Source organism: Girardinichthys multiradiatus, chromosome 1 (assembly GCF_021462225.1).
Source record: "Girardinichthys multiradiatus isolate DD_20200921_A chromosome 1, DD_fGirMul_XY1, whole genome shotgun sequence".
Classification (NCBI taxonomy): Eukaryota; Metazoa; Chordata; class Actinopteri; order Cyprinodontiformes; family Goodeidae; genus Girardinichthys; species Girardinichthys multiradiatus.
The window spans coordinates 39,528,936-39,546,280 of record NC_061794.1 but is presented as its reverse complement, the minus strand read 5'-3'; the positions used below and the strand labels follow the sequence as shown (position 1 = coordinate 39,546,280).

The following is a 17,345-nucleotide window of genomic DNA, read 5'->3' as shown; positions in this document are numbered from 1 at the left end:
GTTAAACACGCTACTCCAGCTTTTATGAACGGAACTGGGTGAAGTTTAAAGTGGAATAATGGGTGGAGAAGAGAATTTGGTCAACATTACAGTTTGTTTTGAGTAAATCAAATATGGTGTGTTTCTACTTATTTCATGGTGTTATTTAGCGCTGTTTTGTATTATAGTAGCCCCGAACTGCAGCTGTGATGAGAAAAGTATTCTGTATCTTATAATTCTGATAGCATCTCATAATGTTTATGTAGTTAGATTTTTTTTTATTTTTAGCTAATTTATAATAATTTAATAGTATTGAATCCACTACAGAGGGACCTCAGAATCCTGGTATTAGACTTGGTTTATTTATCTCATAGTAACAAGTTAGTATGTTGTAATTTCATTAACTATTTCATTATGACCAGATAGTATTTTATTAACGCTGATGTTTATGGCTTAAATGTTTCATTACTATGAGACTGTATCGCAAAATTACCGCCATGTTTACAGTAGACTGTAGAAGTCTGTGGTTGTTCATCCTGATGATGAGTTGGTTCACATTCACAGTTACATTTGCAATAGGCGAGAAACAGCTATTGCAAAATGTAACAGGTTAAGCATACCCAGAAAATTACCTTCTTTAACTGCAACTTCTTTTTTTCATTTTCTGTGGTGCCTTAATTTACCATTACCACTTAATTTACCAAGAAACTGTTAATTGCAGTTTATTTAAGGTCAGTTAACGGCATCAGAGCACAGTGTAGTTATCCAGATCATTGAAAGCCATCTTAATATTCAACACAGAGTCCCACATCACAAGAGTACTAGGCTTTTGAACACATTATATATCCACATATTAATATACATTCCCCCAGCTTATACACATGTAACAAGTGCTCTGATTATGCTACATACTGGTATGGCTTAGGCAATAACATAAAGGTATTTAGATGTTTCCTCTTTGACACACTGAGTACAGCCCAAGACAGCGGAATCACTCTGGCATCTGGTGAAAAAAATTAGCAGAATTCAAATAACGCTCTCAGTTTTCCATCATTTTGCTTTGAATTTTCAGCGTTATATGCAGAAAAAAGGGACTGTGTTTCTCTTGTAAAATGTTAAAACATTTGTCTCAAAATTAACAAAAAGCTGCATTTTAAAACTGAATCTAAGGCCTTATAAAATGTGCAAGTTGTAGTAAAATTTTGGTACCGAAGCTGGAAAAGGCAGTTTGACGGTGTGAACATTTTGCTCTATATGTTTACATTTTTTTAAGTTGTTCTAACTGTGAAATATTTTCATTCCTAATAGAAACCGTGTGATGTCTGATTCATGTTGCACAATGGGTTTTGTTGCTAAGGAGCTGACAAAACGCCACCTGGCACAAAATACATGTTTACTTTATCATAAAAAACAAACATCCAAGTCAATCACATGTCTGGGCTGATCACATTGAATCAAGAATAAAACTTTTGGGGCCTACAATGAAACTATAAGGATAGATATGACAGGCTAATTTAATTTATGATTATAAAGTGTTTGCATTAGATAAAAGGCTGTTAACACTAATGCACTTAGATTATATTGCACATGGGGAATTACACTTGCACTCATAAATATCAGTCTTCTAGTACACGGTATGCAGTTCAAGACTGCTGTTAGCAAAGCGTTAGTGTGGGAGTTGACTCAGTTTGCAGTCTCTGGAGCTCCAGATGTTTAGTGGAGTTCAGAGGAACAACTATATTGCACTGGGGGATCTTGATTCTGACATTGCTAACATCACTGAGTGGAATGGAAGAGTTGTAGCGCACAGATGATAAAGATGCAGCGGTCTAACCTTTTGAGAAGTGTTTGTGTATGTGGGATGAGGGTTCAGCTAATTCTTTCATGCATTATAGAGGAAAACCTCAGAGCTGTTACATGACTGCAGCATGACTAGATGACACCACAACTTAACTCCAGAATCATTTGGTTCCCCTACTATATAAGCAAATGGCTATTGGACAGAGACAGTCTAAATGTCCATGCATCTGTCATAATTTCTATTTTAATTGAATGTCTTTAAATATTTACATGTAAGTATATAATAAAGGCATTGAATGCATAACATGGGTTGATGGTGATGAAGTTTTTGCTTGATTTGCAAATGTGCGACTGAAACACAAATCGCTGTTAGATGGGACACAGACAATGTTGCAGAGGGTTGTGCATTCTGTGTATATGCAATGACCCTAAATGAAAATATAGGCCTTTTAGGTTATTCAACAAGCTTTGTACTAAGCGACATCTTTGTTTCTCTATCTGTCCACCAGAGGGAGCCAGTTTTTTTAACAAGTCGAGACGTGAAGAGATGTCATAATTGTCTATATTGAATATTCAATATTAGAACAAAAACATTCAAGCTAAACCTTGCACACTGCAAGATAGATAGATAGATAGATAGATAGATAGATAGATAGATAGATAGATAGATAGATAGATAGATAGATAGATAGATAGATAGATAGATAGATAGATAGATAGATAGATAGATAGATAGATAGATAGATAGATAGATAGATAGATAGATAGATAGATAGATAGATAGATAGATAGATAGATAGATAGATAGATAGATAGATAGATAGATAGATAGATAGATAGATAGATAGATAGATAGATAGATAGATAGATAGATAGATAGATAGATAGTCAGTAGACGTTTATTGTGGACTGATGCCACATAAGTAAACTGAATTGTATTTTAATGACATCTGTATTTTGTTTACAACCCAAGAAAAAAAAGATAAAAACAAACGTTTTCTACTGAGAAAGCAGATTTTTGGACTTAGGATAAATTGACAACAAAGTTTCGAATATTGCAGTTTAGAAGACCTTTACTGGACACACAGTAGGACTTTAACTGTAGATTATGGATTTTTCCAGTACAAACTGTATACTTGATTAAGGTGGATTAAAAACTAAAGTAATTCTCATCATCTTTTTTTATTTCAATTAAAGTTAGCTTCCGACAGATCTGCTTTATTTATGAATTGTTTCAAAGGTGCAAAAAAATAAATAAAAAATAACTCAAACATGTGTGAAATGCTCTTGAAAGATAAGTACAACGCAAGGACATTTAGCAACCAGTGTGACTCACATGTTGCATAAAGTTTTAAAGCTTTGCAAATTCCTCATTCAGATTTATCATCGGTTTAGACCCATGACAACCCAAAGTGACATATTTTCAGCATGCCACTGCAGTCATGTGAACGTGTTGTCATGACACCCTATCCTCAACTGGGACAGAATCAGATGACTTTTAAAAGAGGTGGGGTTTTTTTGCCACAAAAGGAAAAAAAATCACCAATTTAATCCAATAACATGTCCTAGATGACACATAACCTATTTATTGCACATTTAAAAATGTATATTTAACAAATTAAACATCAGCTTAACTAGGACAATTAATACCACTTCTTCTATCACCCAACAGCAGCATATAAGGTTTAAAATTGGGGACCTAAAACCGAGCCTTGTGGAACACCATAGTTTAAATCATAACATTCAGACAAAAAGTTTCCTATATTTACAAAGAAGTTTCTATAGCTGAGATATAGAAATATTTTTGTCAAAAATATTAAATATTAAAGTTTTGATAAAAAAAAAAAAAACGTGTATAAAGTGTAAGAAATTAAAGAATGTTTTGCACTGCTGGACATTTTCACTATTCTCATCTAATAATAAGGTTTAAATCAATTTGGATTAGCTTGATGTGAATTTTGATCTTATCACTATAAAATGTTAGAACTAAAACTATGAAGATATGCTACATTTTTCAAGCAACTCTAACTGTGGCAAAGGCGATTGTTGGTTAGTGAGGAAACAGTTTTGTTCTGACTAATGCTGAAATGCTAAGCACAGCAATTCCTAATTAAAACCAAGCCATGCTTTTTTTTTTTAAAGTATTAGGGAAGTCTTTCTTAATCTAATTCTCATTTTAACTCTAACAGCATACAATTGAAATACCAGTCTGGTTTTAGATCGAATCATAGCACAGAACCTGCACTACTAATGATGTTCAACATCAGAAGGTGAATTACTTCAGGAGAATCCCAGAAATACCAGTCAGTATAGTGGGATGGTGTGATCAACAGTATCAAAAGCTGCACTACGGTCCATTAATACCAGTACTGAAGGTTTTTTTTTCTAATACATGCCACATCGGAGGTTGTTGAACATCATCAGTTATGCAGTTTCTGTACTACAAAAACCAGACTGGTATTTCAATGGAATGCTGTTAAGAGTTTAAATGAGAATTTCGTTAAGAAAAGGCATTACTTTAAAAGGCAAGGTTTGGTTTTAATAAAGAAATAGAAATTTCAAAGTGGTTTACATCATATCTTGAGACAGTTTTACTGTTTAAACTTGAAAATAAAGGTTTTAGCACATATTCCTCACGTTAAGGAGAATAACCAACAAGTGAAGGACTAGAGTCCGAACGCACCATCATCAGCCACTGGCGATGACGTCACCTTGCCTGGTCTTTTGATTGGCTGTCTCGCCTGTAACTCATCGAAGCGGAAGAGTCAGGAGAAGACTTTCGACGAGGAGGGTGTTAGCAAAATCATCATGGCGGGATGCATGAAAAGTATAAACGGTTACATCTCAGCAAGTTCTAAGTTACTGGTTTTCACGGTGCTTTTTATGTGCTTACCTCAGACTTCACACCAAAAAACAGGTAAGAAGCTGCGTTACAAAGCAGGCCGAGAGAGCTTCGGTGATTTGTAACGTATATTTAACAAGCTACGGCTAATAAAGTTAGCTTGTGTTTGTATCCATTTTAAAGTGGACTTTGGCCGAGTTTGTGTGACAGTTATGGGTGTTGTAAAATGGGAGTTTTTACTCTCTTTCCCCCCTATGCACCACCGGGTCCGTTTCTTTCCAGTTCCGAGACCCAACCAGTAAAACCAGCAAAGTATTTACCTTGTGAAATAATGAGAAATGGTTCAGTATAAAATCAAGATTTAATGCCAAAATGATCAGTGTAGAGAGAATACAATGAAACAGATACAGAGTGACATTCACCTTCGGTACCAGGCCCCCCTCAGCCCATCTTAGGGATGAACCGAGAGGAGCAAAGAATGGAGCCTGAGTCCTGCTTTTATCCATGTCTGTTCTTAACCCTCCTAAAGGTTGTCATCCTCTTGTATCAGTTTATCCTTGACTCTGTGTTGCGTCTTATGTGATATCAACAGTTGTTTTGCATGTCGAGAACCTACTAAATAATGGGTCATAATGTATTGCCTGGTTGAAGCATAATCAGCAGCTGTTACTGATTTGTGTTTTCCCCTTTAGTTTTTCACACTAATGACAAAATTCAGTGTTGGATTTTTCCGCTGTTGTGCAACCTTAATTAGTTGACAGTTTGACAAATAGAATAAATCAGCAGAATTTCTGCTGAGTAAATGTTTTACAAAGTTAGCTGAATATACATTTTTAGGAATGTATTTGCATGTTTTAGTCATCTTTTTAAAGGTTTGATTTAGCTAAAAGAATGGTTATTTTCATTTGATTTTGTTTTTAAATCATGGCCACAAAGTAAGTACGTACTTAATTATTATTTATGTACAATGTAAAATATAATCTAAACATAAAATGTCAGGTTAAGAAATTCTAAAAACAGAAAACAGAACAGAGAGGGCTGCACAATATTTGGCAAATATATTATCGCAATATTCACAGCGTAAAGGATTGTGTGGAATGTAGTATTTGTTAACCAATATTTCAAACTGTAAGTGTTATGACCTTGCATTTTACATGCTAATGTAATTGTCTCAGCACTAATCAAATAATGTACGGTTATCGCCATGACAAAACCTTCTAATATCATGCAGCCCTGAACAGACATGCTATAGACAAACAAAAATATAAAAGAACCACAACAATGCATTTAAAAAGACAAATCCATGCATACATCGTCTATACCTGCTTATCCCTGCAGGGTCGCAGGAGAAAAGTCTTCATTTGCTTTTTTAATGACATATAAATCAGAAATTTTTTCTGGCCAACATTTCTTCTCAGAAACTAAAAATGTGGGATACAGTCATACGTGTGTGTGTGTGTGTGTGTTCTTGTTCAATCCAGGTGACACGCCTTCAATAACTGATCTGCAAGACGGGGAGCAGTATGTCATGTCGGGGCTCAACCGGTTCTGCTACAAGAATTCAGTTGTTCCAACCTGGAGGCAAACGTGGACAAGCATTCAGGCAAGTTCCACAAAATGTAAAAAAAAATTGATTACGCTATGCAATATGTGATATAATATTTTCCTTCTGGGTGTCTTCGTCCCAGATCCAAAACATTATGCAACTGGGATTGATGGCCCAGTTAAACTGCTTTAAAATGTGCAAATTGATTTGGGATCTACGTGTAGAGACTGGTTTGCTGTATTGTGTTTCTCTTCAGTTCATTTAGACAACGTTCCTGCTGTCTTTTTATGGTTCATAGTCAGACAGTACATGGAAGAGTTGATGAGAGTGGAGGAGGTCTAAAGTGCAGCTAAACAAAGGCACAGAAAACCTAATTCTAACAGTCAAAATTCACCGAAGTCTACTGTCCAACTCTGGATATCTGTAAACGACTGTTATTGAGGCCTAAATGGAAACTGGTTTACACGATTATATTCACCTGCCCCCAGAGACACACCAATCAGTCAATCAAACTTTATTTGTAGAGCACTTTTCATACAGTCAGGTGTAACATCCCACTGCTCCCTATAAGGGATGGGTTAAATGCAGAGGACAAATTTCGTTGTAATGTACAGGTGCAATGACCAATAAAGATGATTATTATTATTATTATTAAACATCAAGTGGCTGATGGGTTAAAAACAGAAGGACAGACACAGAATCATTAGAAGCACACAAAATAAAATGATTAAATAAAGTAAACATTTAAAAACAAGTAATTATATTGACAATAAGATGATGAAGAATTGAGAGTCTGAGAAGATCTTTAAAAACATCCAAACTCTAAACTCCCTCCGGTTTGCAGGAAGGCTTTTTCACAGAGTAAAAGAGCTGGCAGCCTTTGTTTGTTCTGTGATTTGATCCTGAGAAATTCAGGTGTTTATCAAAATCTCAAAAAACTGGAAAAAATAATTAGAGGCAACAAAAGTAAGAGCTAAGTTCATAAACACATCAACCATCAGCTTTCATCTTGATGATCTTCCTAATGGTCTTTAAAATGTTTTAAAAGTCCTAAATTTAACTTACTGAAACGTGCAGATACCCTGTTTACTTTAAATTCTTTGGATTCTAGGAACATGCACTGTGCATTGGTTGTTATTGTTAAAGTATATACTTAGTGCATATTTCTGACAGGTGAAAGTGTGGAGTTCAAAGTTGTTTAAGGTGGAGACTGTGGAAGGTGAGGAGGAGCTGCAGGAGCTGGATCGCTTCAGTTTCTGGAGCTGGTTTCAAGGTTTTTTACGGGAACGTCACAATGAAACCTTCATTAACATCAACCTGTTCAGCAAGAAGACCTGCTTCAGGGTGGATCCTACTGCTGGAGCTCCGTACTCTGTGAAACCCATCCGCAGTAAGTTGGAAACCAATGCAGAGCCTCTGCTAACCGGTTAGTGACAGATGTAGCACCCTCACACCTTTCCAGAGTCTTCAGGAGCTCTTAAAAAGAAGATAATTAAATTTAATTGAAAATGAAACATATAAAACCTAACCTGTTAGAGTTGATGAATATAGGAAGAAACATCTCTTCTAAAATAATGCTCTGATGTTTACTTAAATAAACACAATAATTCTTAGTGAATAATAAGCAGGGCAATAAATAATTGTGAACAACACAGCTTTACTTGAGTCAGGATGGAAATATAGCTCTATTTGTACAAGAGCAAAGATGATTGAAAGCTTACAAATGATCAAGTATCTGTCATGTTTGATGATCTAATTAGGAGTTTAATGACCTAATGATAATTTTGACTTATCTTTTAATCTCAGGGGAAATAAATTAAAATATAAGGAAAAGATAGAGATGGCCTTCCTTGATCCACTGTACCGACACAAACACCTAAAGAAGTCGTAGTTTCATGTTTCTATCAATAATCAGTCAATAAAACATAAAAATCAATATAAACCCTGTATAAGTTCAGTTATTGAACAAACACTCCTTTATGTATCTGTCCATGTATATATCTATGTATTTATCATTTTATTTTTATGTTTCTATTTGTTCTCTACCTGTCTAGCTTTATTTATTTTTGTCTTCATCTATATCTATTAGAGCTGGGCAGCTATTACAATTCTTAATCAAATTAATTGCTCTGCATTATTCAGTAATGAATCCAAAACTTGTTTTGTAGACTTAATTTAGAAGTCCTTCAATATTTATAGACATTTTAATTTTGGTTTGCAAAAAATTCAAACAAATAAGATGCTCATCAACGTCAATATTCTAAAGTAAAAACACATTTATCATGGTTTATTAGTTAATCAGATGTTTAAATAAACAACTTAACCAAAGTAAATGAATAAAAGTCAACAAACATTGAGACACTTTACGGTCTCTGATATTCAGTGTGAGTTCATGTGTTCACTTCCTGCTGATGTGTTTAACATGTCAATGACAGAGAGCCTAGGACCTGGATTTTATTTTGAAATCCTGCCTCCATCCCTGTCGGGACCATTCAGAAGACTGGCTCATTTAAACATTTTTTTATTTAAATAGAGATCTGCTTAATTTGAAATGCACGCCTGAAACGGACGCATAAAACAACAGGTAAATTAGTTTTGGCCCATATGAGCTTCCATACACGGGTTATTTAGAAAATAAAATAAAAAATAGGTGTGTTCCTCCACCATAAGTTGGAAACCATGTAGTCCCTCTCCTGCCGCACTAAATTGGTAACGTGTGAACACCCACAAACGTTTAATAATTTACTACGTCATGATTTCCTTGAGGGTGCGGGCGGTCCTGTGGGAGCGCCCACCTTGGAGAACGGTCGGGGAAACCCTGGATTGGAATGTCAGAAAAACATCACACTTATAAGAAACTACAACAGTGTTTGTGAGAAAGGTACTTTTATTATGACTGAAGAAAGAGTTTATTGGGACTACATAATAAATATTATTTGGTCAGATAAGTGACTTTTCCTTTCCAAAGGGATTCTGCTGATTCTTTTGCTCAAAGTCCAAGGGTTTGTTCATGTTTCACAGCTAACTTTCTTTTTCTTGCAGAGTTTGATATCTATCTGTTTTTAGTCTTCCTCTCTGGGGCGCTGCTGTTTGTTTTTGCAGAATCTCTTAGCAGGTATTTATCTTTCCAAAATCAGTTCTGCATTTTACGTTTTAACAGGATTCGTTTGATTTTTCTTTTATGTTTTGATCCTTTACTGAAGGAGTCAGCTTTTCTTCTACACTGCTGGAATGAGCACAGGCATGCTCGCCTCTCTCATCATCTTCTTTTTCATTCTGTCACGCTTTTTGCCAAAGGTAAGTTATTTCAATCCAAATGTTTATCACTTCATAATTAAAGCCTCAATGATCCAGTGCTTGATTTTTGCACCTGCTGTTTTCCACAGAAAAGCCCCTTTTACATGCTTATTGTGGGCGGGTGGTCTTTCTCCCTGTACGCCATCCAGCTTGCCTGCAGGAACCTCGGGGTAATCCTACGAGAGCACTGGCACGCTGCGTTAGGTACAGACTCGTCTTCAACACCGACAATAACAAAGTGGATCTGGCAAGAACAACTTTAACAATACCTGCCTTGCAAAAGTATTCATACCGTTTCTCATTTTTATCATTTTACACCTACAAACGTCAATGCGTTCTAGCATAATCTTATGTGATAGACCAATGCAAAGTAGTGCACAATGGTGAAGTGGAAAGAAAATATTCCATGATTCTCTATTATTTTACAAGTAAAGAACTGAAAATTGTAGCAATATTATAATTCATCCTTCTTTAGTCTGATCCCCCTAAATGCAGCGTTATCAGTCCAACTGTGTAATTTAATCTCAGTATAAATCCAGCTGCTCTGTGAATACCTGCAGCTTTGTCAGAGAATATTAGTGAACAAAGTGCATCATAAAGATGAAGGAAAACAGCAGATATGTCAGGCGTAAAGGTGTGGAGTAGTTTAAAGCAGGGTTAGATTATAATACAATATTTATATATAAAACAATATCTCACAGAGCGCTTCTCGGTCCATCATCCGATGGAAAGAGTATCGGAACATGCTTGTCTATATAAACTGACAGGCCAGGCAAGAAGATCATTAGTCAAAAGAGGCAGCCAAGAGCCCTAGGGTAATTCTGGAGGAGCTCCACAGCTCAGGTCGAAGAATCTGTCAAGAGAGCAGCTATTAGTTGTGAATTCCACAAATAAGAAGAAAGACGTTGCTGTAAGAAAACCAAAAATTCATCTTAACTTTTCTTGAAGTCATGTAGAGGAAACGGCAAACGTGGAAGAAGGTGCTGTAGTCAGAGATGAAAACTTAACATTTTGGCCTCCTTGCAAAATTCAAGGTGTGGCAGAAAATTAACAACACAGTAGCCTGAACACGGCATCCTCTGGGGTGAAAGATGGTGGCGGCAGCGTCATCCTGTGGGGATGCTTTTGTTAAGCAGGGGACCAGCGTGATGGTCAGATCTGATGCGATGATAAATGAAGCTAAATATAGGGGAATTTGGCTAGAAAACCAGTTAAAGAATGGGAAAACCCTTGGGACTAGGACAGTGACCTTTAATATACAGCCAGAGCTGCAACAGAATACTTTAGATCTGTGACTACTCTTAGAAATTGAATTTCAAGATGCTCTTCGAATCTTGCATAGCTTGTACTAATTTGTAAAAAAAATTGGTAAAAATGTCAGACTGTATGTACAAAGCTGCTAAATACACTGCTCAAAAAAATAAAGGGAACACTTAAACAACACAATATAACTCCAAGTAAATCAAACTTCTGTGAAATCAAACTGTCCACTTAGGAAGCAACACTGATTGACAATCAATTTCACATGTTGTTGTGTAAATGAAATAAACAACAGGAGGAAATCTTTGGTGATTAGCAAGACACATTCAATAAAGGAGTGGTTCTGCAGGTGAGGACCACAGACCACTTCTCAGTACTGATGCTTTCTGGCTGATGTTTTGGTCACTTTTGAATGTTGGTGGTGCTTTCACACTCGTGGTAGCAGGAGACGGACTCTACAACCCACACAAGTGGCTCAGGTAGTGCAGCTCAACCAGGACGACACATCAATGTGAGCTGTGGTAAGAAGGTTTGTTGTGTCTGTCAGCGTAGTGTCCAGAGCCTGGAGGCGCTACCAGGAGACAGGCCAGTACACCAGGAGACGTGGAGGAGGCCATAGGAGGGCAACAACCCAGCAGCAGGACCCCTACCTCTGCCTTTGTGCAAGGAGGAACAGGAGGAGCACTGCCAGAGCCCTGCAAGATGACCTCCAGCAGACCACAAATGTGCATGTGTCTGCACAAAAGGTTAGAAGCCGACTCCATGAGGATGGTATGAGGGCCCGACGTCCCAAATGGAGGTTGTGCTCACAGCCCAACACCGTGCAGGACGCTTGGCATTTGGCAGAGAACCCCAGGATTGGCAAATTCGCCACTGGTGCCCTGTGCTCTTCACAGATGAAAGCAGGTTCACATTGAGCACATGTGACAGACGTGACAGAGTCTGGAGACACCGTGGAGAGCGATCTGCTGCCTGCAACATCCTTCAGAATGACCTGTTTGGCAGTGGGTCAGTAATGGTGTGGGGTGGCATTTCTTTGGAGGGCCACAAGGCACTTCATGTGCTCACCAGAGGTAGCCTGACTGCCATTAGGTACCGAGATGAGATCCTCAGACCCCTTGTGAGATCATATGCTGGTACGGTTGTCCCTGGGTCCCTCCTAATGCAGGACAATGCTAGACTTCATGTGGCTGGAGTGTGTCAGCAGTTCCTGCAAGATGAAGACATTGATTATGGACTGGCCCGCCCGTTCCCCAGACCTGAATCCTATTGAGCACATCTGGGACATCATGTCTTGCTCCATCCACCAACGTCACGTTGCACCACAGATTGTCCAGGAGTTGGCGGATGCTTTAGTCCAGGTCTGGGAGGAAATCCCTCAGGAGACCATCCACTGTCTCATCAGGAGCATGCCCAGGCGTTGTAGGGAGGTCATAAAGACACGTGGAGGCCACACACAATACTGAGCCTCATTTTGACTTGTTTTAAGGACATTACATCAAAGTTGGATCAGCCTGTAGTGTGTTTTTCCACTTTAATTTTGTGTGTGACTCCAAATCCAGGCCTCCATTGGTTAATAAATTTAATTTCCATTGATGATTTTTGTCTGATTTTGTTGTCAGCACATTCAAGTTTGTACAGAACAAAGTATTCAATGAGAATATTTCATTCATTCAGATCTAGGATGTGTTATTTGACTGTTCCCTTTATTTTTTTGAGCAGTGTATATTCCCGAAAAGACCCGCAGCTTTTACTGCAGTGAAAGGTGGTTCTACAAAGTGTTTAGTCTGACAGGACGTTGAATACAAACCCAAATTTTTCAGATTTTCATTTTGTAAAACGTTCGTATAATTTTTCATCGATATCATAATGATGCTCTGCTTTGTGTTGGCCTATCACATAAAGTGCATTGAAGGGTTCTAACATCACACAGTGACTGCTCCCCTTTTTTGTATACAACAACTAAGATAGCAGGTTTTGTAAAGAGCTGACATCAAGTCGAAAACAGACCCAAGTGGCTAAAGAAAGGTCATATTACACACGGCATTAACACTGCTCAAGTCATGCTACCTTTTCTTTTTGTCAGGTTACGTAACGGCGGTGGGATTCATCAGTTTTGCTGTGTGCTACCGTTACGGCCCTCTGGTGGATGAAAAGAGCATCAACATCCTGTCATGGACGCTGCAACTGCTGGGACTGCTTCTAATTTATCTGGGAATCCAGATCCAGCAATTTGCCTTTGCCATCATCGTGGCATCTTTGCTCTCCAAAAATCTGGAATACCCAGTCACTCTGGCATTGAAAGCGTGGAGGTATGCAGTACTCAAATGCTGACAGAAGATGGCGATAGAGTACAGGAGTAGATTCATGTGGGGAAACTTTTCAGATGATTTCACAGATTTAGTACTTGTTATCAAACAGCTTTCAGTATTTAACGTTTGTTCCATCTGGAGCAAGTCTTTGCTCTAATTCACATACAGTGGATTAAAATAAAAGTCTACACACCCCTTTTAAAATGCCAGGTTTTTGTGATGTAAAAACATGTAATCACGTTAAATTATTTGAAAACGGTTTTCATTCTTTAATGTGAAACATCTCTTGTAAAATGAAGCAGAAATACCAACAAATCTGTTAAAGGGACAAAAATAAAAAATATCCATATATGTATGTTTGGTGTCACAGTAATACTTCAGCTTTCAAGCAGAAATCAACTGTTCACTATTTGATTCACCTTGATAAAAAGTCTTAATTCCCTCTAGAGTGAAGGAACATTGTAATGCCACTTTTGCCTTTTGGAATTGTAACTAAAAGTTTGTTGGGTTTCATCAGACCATAAAACATTGTCCAATGAGGTTTTGGAAGATTTTAGCTAGGCTCAGATGTTTATTTGGAAGAAAATGCATATTAGTTCAGACATATGGAGAATAGGGGGGATTGTTGTGACATGTGGAACTGAACCAGTACAAACTAGATGTTCTCACAGCTTCTTCAGTGCTACCGTTTGTCCACGCTTCCCTTTTTTCTCTGGTACATTTCTACAACGAGATCACTTTGATCCTTTTTAACCTGGCTGCAAATTATAACTTCAGCTAAGGATGAAAATGGGTAAATGTCATGAAAATCCTCCAGGGTCAGTAGAAATTAATTTACAATCGATTAATGTTTCCAATGCAGCCTTGAAAGGTCTGGAATTTGATCATCTTTCCAAGATTGGATAAGTGTGGAAAAGTGAAACTTGTTCGAATTTCCAGACTTTATCTTAATGCAATCCTTTAACAGATTAAAATATGAATATGTGGATTTTATTCTTTCTTAGATGACCGATATTTTTATTTTCCTAGATTAAAACTAGCTCTTCTATTGGTCTAACTAATTGATAATTACTCGTACTCGTCGTCTTTCGCTTTATCCGGGACCGGGTCGCGGGGGCAGCAGACTCATTAGAGACACCCAGACGTCCCTCTCCCCAGACACAATCCTCCAGCTCCTCCGGGGGGAGCCCAAGGCGTTCCCAGGCCAGCTGAGAGTTCCTCCAGCGTGTTCTGGGTCGTCCCCTGGACCTCCACCCAGTGGGACGTGCCTGGAACACCTCCTGAGTGAGGCGTCCAGGAGACACCCGGTATAGATGCCTGAGCCACTTCAACTGGCGCCTCTCGATGTGGGGGAGCAGCGGCTCTACTCCGAGCCCCTCCCAGATGGCCGAGCTCCTCACCCTATCTCCCTTAGAGATAGATCATGACCCAATGTTCATAGTTCAAGTAATTGATAATTAGTTTTTCTTTAAATTTACTAATAAAAAAATAAGAATAAAAAGTGTTTTCCGCTGCTTTGACTCTGGATCGTTTTACTTCTGAGTTTTAAACTGGAACCAAGATTCTTGAATTGGCTTTGGCTCAGATGCAAAAGAAAGCATTGAAGTTCCCTTTTATAAGTTTATGAAAAAAGTTTTGAAATGATCAAGTTCTTTATTTTTCTACAGCACATAAAGCTTGCATTTTACCAGGGGTGTGCAGATTTGTTTTTCTTATACATCACATTTGCTGAACTTTGCAGAAAGGTCAGAGGCTACGTTTACTGGAAGCCACAGCCGCGACGCTTGCTCACTGAGGAGGAGTATCAGAAAGAAGCAGAAGAAGAGACCCGCCGTGCTTTGGAGGAGCTGCGGAAATGCTGCAACAGCCCAGAGTTCAGTCCCTGGCGGGCCGTGTCCAGGCTTCAGTCCCCAAAAAGGTGCCAGTTTGGATTTTTAGACTTCCCTGAGTGTAACGTGTTGAAAGAAAGCGAAAGCTGCAGCAGTGATTAAAAAACATAATTAAAACAATAGAACACAATAAAACCAATGAAAATATGTTGTGATAAATAAATTAGTTACTAGAAAGTGATGATTTGAGTTGCTTTGTTTTCTTTACTGACTCACGGGTCATGTTGGATACATCAAAGGTTAAATAATGATCTGATCCCTTGAAGTCCCTTGGTCTGTACACAGTTGGTTTATTTACCTCATGATGTCGCTTCTAAAACTTTTCAGAGCTTGTTAAGGTTTTCAGTTTGTTACACAGTAACTTCATTACTCGTTATCTAGGCTCTAAATAGGAGCAATAGTCATTAGATAACCTGGTCCTCCCCAGATGACCTCAAAGCTGAATTTCTAACTTTATTTTTGTACTTTCAAAACTCAAACACGTTTCCAGATTCAAATTTATAAATATGTTTCAGGTTTCCAACACTATGGACATATGAGTATAAATCTTATAAATCGCCATTTATTTTATCTCCTTGTTCCACAAATCATGAAACAAGCAGTGTGGTAAAGGCTGTTTGACAGCTCTGGACCAAATCTGATATGATTCTGTGTAGGAAGCCTGCAAATAGCCCTAATGTTGATTTTTCAAATTGCTAAAATCAATGTCTGATGTGGTAAATCAAAGATAAAAAATAGCATTAATTATAGATATATGTGAAAAGTGCATTATTTTCTCAAAACTTGCCCTTTACCCGTTAAGGAACGCAAAAACACCATCAAGCTTGAATATTTTTTTTGTGTTTTTTTTTCCATAGTTGACGAAGCATGAAAAACGATAAAAGAAAAGATTATTTTCAAGACTGTACAGGAACTCTGTACACCCATGGTTCTGAAACTGTAGGCTCACGTATTGTTAAAGTTTGTGAATACCGTTTTTCTTTTAAATATGTGACATATTTAATGTATTTCTCAGGCACCAGTTGACAACAAAGGTCGCCTCAATGCACAAGAAAAACTGGTCCTATTCATATCCTGAAATGTATAATTAAATCATTCCAACATAATCTAGTCATATCTAGATATTCCAGTTTGATCCTAGTCTTAGAACACCCTGCTGACTGCATGTAGTCATCAGTAATCCCTCATCCTGAGGAAGCACTGGCGTTGAGAGGACAGAGCAGACACATAAAAACAACCCTGAAGCACTGGTCCAGGAGAACTTTCAATGTTGAGGGAAGAACGGAGTACACTAGTAGCTGCAGGAGCTCCGTTAGTGGCTTCACCTAGAGGAGAAATGGGGGAGCACTATCTAATGGGATGAAAAACAGGGCTCACATATCTGGTTCCAGTTATATTAACATCATCTCCATAATCAACAGGTTTGCTGATTTTATTGAAGGATCCCCCCACTTGATGCCAAACGAGGTGTCCGTCCACGCACAGGAATATGGTTTCGGAGGAACTTTTTTTGAGGATGAGTTCTTTGACACCGACGATGAGGACGAGGAAAAAGAACTCAAGCCCGAATGAGACGAAGAAAACAGTTTTCGTCTCTCAGAAGCACAGGTTGAGGAACACCTCACTACAGCTGTCCAGACAGATTTTCATGTTGGACACAGAGACTTGATGGAGGACATCTCTGGACTGGATTCCAGCCAGAACTATCACAGATGGACCCGTGGGGCCAGATTTGTTAGTTATAAATTAAAAATATCAAAACAAATGTTCTTTTAGAGTTTATGCATTTAAGTCATACGCATCCTTCAAGAGGTAAACGCTTCGGTTATGAACGAATGAGCTGTAATTTGGGGATTGAGAACATGAGCTTGTCTTTAGTGATAAGGGGGGTTGTTTACTTTTCTGGTGTGTTTACAACCTCGTGTCTCTGATTGGAGGGAATAAAGAGAGCATTCACTTCACGTCTTCTCCACACTGAGACGTTCTCTGTACCTGGAACCGCAGCCGGGTACTTTTGTAATTATTATTTCAGAAGAAAAGATTGGGCATGTAAATTCTTCTGTTATTAATTTTGAATAAAAATGTCTATATTTGTGTATTGGCATCATTACACTGAAATTGTTTCTCATTTAGCCTGTCCTAAAATGATACTATTTTACTCTGTTTTGTGTTTCAGATCGTGTCGTCAAACCATAATTTATTTATAAAATGTATTAATCTAGATCAATCTGAATTCACACATCTGTTTATAAAGTATCTAAAAATGCCCAGCATAATGTTTCACAATCCAGCGATTATTACTCATGAATGCTTGAAGAGAATCGATGTAATGAAAAAGCTTAAGTCAGCTGAAACCTTTGTTCACTTAAACAAGGTATTAGTATTGGTAGCATGACCACAAACCAGTAGAACCAAAGAGG

The 17,345-nt window shown here is 37.9% G+C and overlaps 1 protein-coding gene across 1 annotated transcript; it reads left to right on the top strand.

The window, feature by feature from the left end:
• Positions 1–4,530: 4,530 nt before the first annotated feature.
• Positions 4,531–17,021, top strand: nemp1 (nuclear envelope integral membrane protein 1). The gene is made up of 9 exons (XM_047369929.1): positions 4,531–4,696; positions 6,103–6,224; positions 7,341–7,557; positions 9,210–9,282; positions 9,371–9,464; positions 9,554–9,668; positions 12,811–13,036; positions 14,778–14,954; positions 16,347–17,021. Exons 1-9 carry the CDS (start codon positions 4,588–4,590, stop codon positions 16,495–16,497), a joined length of 1,284 nt encoding a protein of 427 aa, XP_047225885.1. The 5' UTR covers positions 4,531–4,587; the 3' UTR covers positions 16,498–17,021.
• The last annotated feature ends 324 nt before the right edge of the window (positions 17,022–17,345 follow it).

Excerpts from the sequence above, each read along its gene's own strand:
- nemp1 (XM_047369929.1), top strand. The coding sequence starts at position 4,588 with ATGGCGGGATGCATGAAAAGTATAAACGGTTACATCTCAGCAAGTTCT. Across the intron at positions 9,283-9,370 it reads TTTGCAGAATCTCTTAGCAG|GAGTCAGCTTTTCTTCTACA; the intron begins GTATTTATCTTT and ends CCTTTACTGAAG. Across the intron at positions 13,037-14,777 it reads CTGGCATTGAAAGCGTGGAG|AAAGGTCAGAGGCTACGTTT; the intron begins GTATGCAGTACT and ends TGAACTTTGCAG.